Genomic DNA, 4192 nt, shown 5'->3' on the forward strand with positions numbered 1-4192 from the left:
TGAGATATCGACATCTGCAGCCTTTTTCTCCTTTTTCCCTAAGAATGTGGTCCTGAAGTCCACAACTCATTTTCCATACGCAGAGAATTCTTCATTTTCTTTGATGGTGACGTCACTAGCTATCTAGATGAAGTAATGTTGATAGGTAATTGCAAACTGCTACCTTGACTAATCGATAGCGTTATCAACTGCAAGGTTTCAATGGCAGCCACATAAAATTCCCATGCAAAGAGGAGAAATTTTCGCAGCACATATATACATCGACCTGATCTTTGGAACTATTCAAAACCCATAACTATATATGCGACTTAACCAAGTCCTATGTGCCTCTCCTACGCATATACAGTATCAATGTATTTATATACGTATTTAGGTCGTGAAAGCGACTATTCTAGCTAGACAGTAGTTTCTTCAATCAATGCAAGGCACAAAATTGAGTTCGCAACTTGAACTCTGTACTTCTTGAAATTGAATTTTCTAAAACGAATATTTCCTTTACCACATGCTTCCACACACGCTTTCTTTTCTCGTGCAAGTGTACGATTCCAGCAACGGACACAATGTAACTAGTCAAACAGCTAGAATAATCCAGGACATACATATAGGTTGGTTTCCCATTTCCTTGGGGAAATCCATGCATGCATATGCCAGAGAGTCGAATTGACATTTAAATATTTCAGCTTCATGTCTACCTCATTGAACTAAGTCTCGCAGACTGTATACGTACGTATCAACGAGTAAAACATACTAAATTAATTTGCTATACATACTAGTAGTCGTTTTCTTGAATAGGTTTGTCAAACCTAGCGACACACACAGAGTGACACATAATGAATGCTGCGATGCTGAACAAGTTAAATTCACACACGAAACGGACAACGTACGATTTTGCTTTTGTCAAACAGGTGAATAGTTCATATAGACATAGCTGCTACTGTGAGGCCGGAAGACCAAGACAATTCCATCCATTAATAGTGTGAGAGCTTGATGGTCGACTCGATGCATATCAGCATATGTGATAAATATATACTATATATATATCTGATATGTGAAAGAATGAATGAATTATTGTATGCTGGTACTTGGCTGTCTCGCGAACAGGGACAGGCCAACTTTTTCACGAATATTAGCTTGTGTTTGCTGCCTTTCTGAGAGCAAGTGAGCATGTTTGACTGGACTAGGTCAGAGAAGTCACCAATCTCTCTCTCTCCTTCTCCCTCTCCCTCTTCCTCTCCCCTGATCACACACATTCTATCGGGCATATATAGCACACGCTTGTGCACGGTAAGCAACAAACACGCACTTAAAATAGTACTCCTTGCAAAGAGTTCACCATTGTTGGGCCAAACCAAACTCACTCTCTCTCTCTCTCTCTCTCTCTCTCTCTCTCTCTCTCTCTCTCTCTCTCTCTCTCTCTCTCTCTCTCTCTCTCCACATATATAGAGGTTATTGATTCAGGAGATAAATCACCCGTCGTCTATTTGCCAGAAGCTTTGGGATCAGGATCAGACCAATTTGAAGGACTAGCTCTAGATATGAGAGGGTTTGAGAGGAGAGGCGTCAGGCAGTACAACAGGTCTGACGAGCCGCGGATGCGGTGGACAGAGGAGCTGCACCGGCAGTTCATCGAGGCTGTCGACTGCCTCGGCGGCCCAAACGGTGAGTTCTTGCTTCTCAAACCCTCTCTCTATCTTGCCCTCTTTCCCTCTCTCTCTCTATGCATCAGATGCATGGCGGCCGGACGGCTAAAAACTGCACACTTGCATGGATGAAATGAAACTTGATTTTGTCATTTTTCACTGTCAGGCGATCTGTTAAAAATAGTGGTTGTTTTGTTGTATGGAACTATGAATTAAAGGTTTTAGTATTGCTTTAATTGTCTGGTATGTTAGGCCGGAGTTTGTTCAAGATCGATTCATGGAAGAAAAGTTTTGGCAAAAAAGAAAGAAAGCCCCACGTGATATGCATGCATGATGAGCAACATTTTTAAATAATAAATGATATTAAAATTAACGTCTCTGCGTTAAATTTATCCGAACAACCTAACCTCAAGCATGATGAACACCGTGTTTTTTCTGTCCGTAGTTTATTGTCCTTTAATGAAGGATTTCACTATAATAATAATATAATTTACATAGGAGGATGAGCTCTGGTAGATGGGGTTACTTAATAAGTTCATAAGCACATTTCACCCTGCAGTATCTCCTTGGCCAAACTCCATATGTTATCTTCGACCGCAAAACTAAATTTGTTTCTTGCATGATGGCGAGATTTCCTAGCTGCAAATGAAAGCAATAACTCTTCTCTATATTGCAATGTAAGGGCCCTCTGCCTTGTACTATACTAGATAGATGCTAATTGCTAATTAACCATTAGCTTTTAGCCTTGTATGTACTCTTTTTTGGGAAAATATATTTAAAAAATACACACTAGGAAAACCTACTATACAACTTCAAAAGGATTCAAGATCGGCTAATTAAGGAGGGCTTTCATTTTCTATAACCAAAAAAATCAAACAATAATACATATATGAAACTTTAATCTTCCCGTCTCTTGTTCCTTTTTGTATGTTTCTTACAAGTATATGTTGCGTTCTACTTGGTGTCATAGTCGCTACGATGTTTCTTTTCCAGTAAATGGCAGCTGACCCTTGGTTTTGCTAAAAAAAAATAGTTTCATTTATCACGATTTTGGATAAAACTTCTATTAACAGTAATTCGTACATGCAACCCAGTGTTGACATATATCTTCTCTTCACAAATCTTGTCTGCAGAGGCAACGCCCAAGCGGATCCTTCAGCTGATGGGCCTGAAGGGAGTCAGCATATCTCACATCAAGAGCCATCTTCAGGTATACTACATACTATCCTGCGCGTGATGCTCACATGCATATATAACCATTCCAGATTATTAGAGACATATAAAGCTTGCATATACTACTACATGAGTTGTAGCCATGCATGACGCACCTTTGTTTCTCTTTCAAAAAATGATGATCCCACAGATGTACCGATCAAGCTCAAGCAACAACAACGGTGACACCCCAGCCAACGCGTTTGTGAATCGTCGTGAAGATCACTGTGTCGATGATGCGTCACAAGATAGGAACAACACGTTAAGTGCTTCAGACATGATCAACGCTTCTTCTTCTTACTCCGTGCCTAGTCGCGGCACCCAGCACGTCCACCGGTCACCGTATCAAATGTGAGCACTATTAGTTTTGAATTTAGTTCTTACTTAGTTAATTAATATTCATATTTTAAATCAGTCGTTAACTGAACGTGCTAATTGTGCAGACCATCGCTCGAAGTGGTTTTCAGGAGCTGGGAGCAGAGTATAGGGCTTCTGCCATGGAACTCCAGGAAGCTAACTACCTCAAAGAAGGTAATACATGCTAACAATTTTTACTACATCGATATTATTTGTAGGGAGATGCAACCAAAACATATATGAACAGATCATACATACAGATGAAGCAAAGCTTGATCATATTAGTCATCTTCATTGCCATCAGTCATACATGCATGTACTATGTGTGTTCTATAGCTAGAGGCATAGAAGCACCATTTTTTGTCATCTTAGTTTGTTACTCACACTGACAAACTATTGTAGTACCATATAACACTGCCGTGCATTGACTGTCTATGCGGGTGCTCTTGTAAATAAAGTTACTGAATTGCTATGTATGTCATTGCAGTCGGTCGGTTGGCCGTGTCACGTTGATGGCAAGATGCGTCAGATGGCGGCGGGGTGTGACTTGACGCTATCAATCGGCGGTTGGCGGGAGGATGAGGCAGAGGCAAGCAGCGATGCCGATGGCTCCAGTACGACCACCGAGGAGGCTGTCGTGCTGGGGAGGGACCGGGGAACTGGTGACCACCGCTGCTCCGCTCTGAACCTTGACCTGAACCTCGACCTCGCCGTCTCATCTTCTTGGCTCACCTGACCTGATAAGATGTGCTAGGGCCTGTGCAGATATGTAGAGCTGTATTTGGATATATATATATCGTAATGTATATATTTATGTATCATAGTAGATGGTAGTAGCTAGTATAGTAATTTCAGAGGTTTTTGCCGGACTGTCGTACCATTTGATCGAGCGCTTTAGTTGTGTATATAAGAGTGCATGCATGGATGATTTGAGCCTCTGTATGCATCTACATGCATATGCACGGCTCATTTTTCTATTGGTC

The 4192-nt window shown here is 41.1% G+C and overlaps 1 protein-coding gene across 1 annotated transcript; it reads left to right on the plus strand.

Annotated features, from left to right (window-relative positions):
• Positions 1–1309: 1309 nt before the first annotated feature.
• Positions 1310–3945, plus strand: LOC124659727 (myb family transcription factor MPH1-like). Its single transcript, XM_047197551.1, has 5 exons — positions 1310–1659; positions 2774–2850; positions 3004–3203; positions 3296–3383; positions 3697–3945. Exons 1-5 carry the CDS (start codon positions 1536–1538, stop codon positions 3943–3945), a joined length of 738 nt encoding a protein of 245 aa, XP_047053507.1. The 5' UTR covers positions 1310–1535.
• Positions 3946–4192: the final 247 nt, after the last annotated feature.

Source organism: Lolium rigidum, chromosome 1 (assembly GCF_022539505.1).
Source record: "Lolium rigidum isolate FL_2022 chromosome 1, APGP_CSIRO_Lrig_0.1, whole genome shotgun sequence".
Classification (NCBI taxonomy): Eukaryota; Viridiplantae; Streptophyta; class Magnoliopsida; order Poales; family Poaceae; genus Lolium; species Lolium rigidum.

What these genes read in the sequence shown, in the direction of transcription:
- LOC124659727 (XM_047197551.1), top strand. Translation starts at nt 1,536, where the DNA reads ATGAGAGGGTTTGAGAGGAGAGGCGTCAGGCAGTACAACAGGTCTGAC. An exon ending in CACCGGTCACCGTATCAAAT is followed by an intron (nt 3,204 to 3,295) that starts GTGAGCACTATT and finishes CTAATTGTGCAG; the next exon opens with ACCATCGCTCGAAGTGGTTT. An exon ending in AGCTAACTACCTCAAAGAAG is followed by an intron (nt 3,384 to 3,696) that starts GTAATACATGCT and finishes ATGTCATTGCAG; the next exon opens with TCGGTCGGTTGGCCGTGTCA.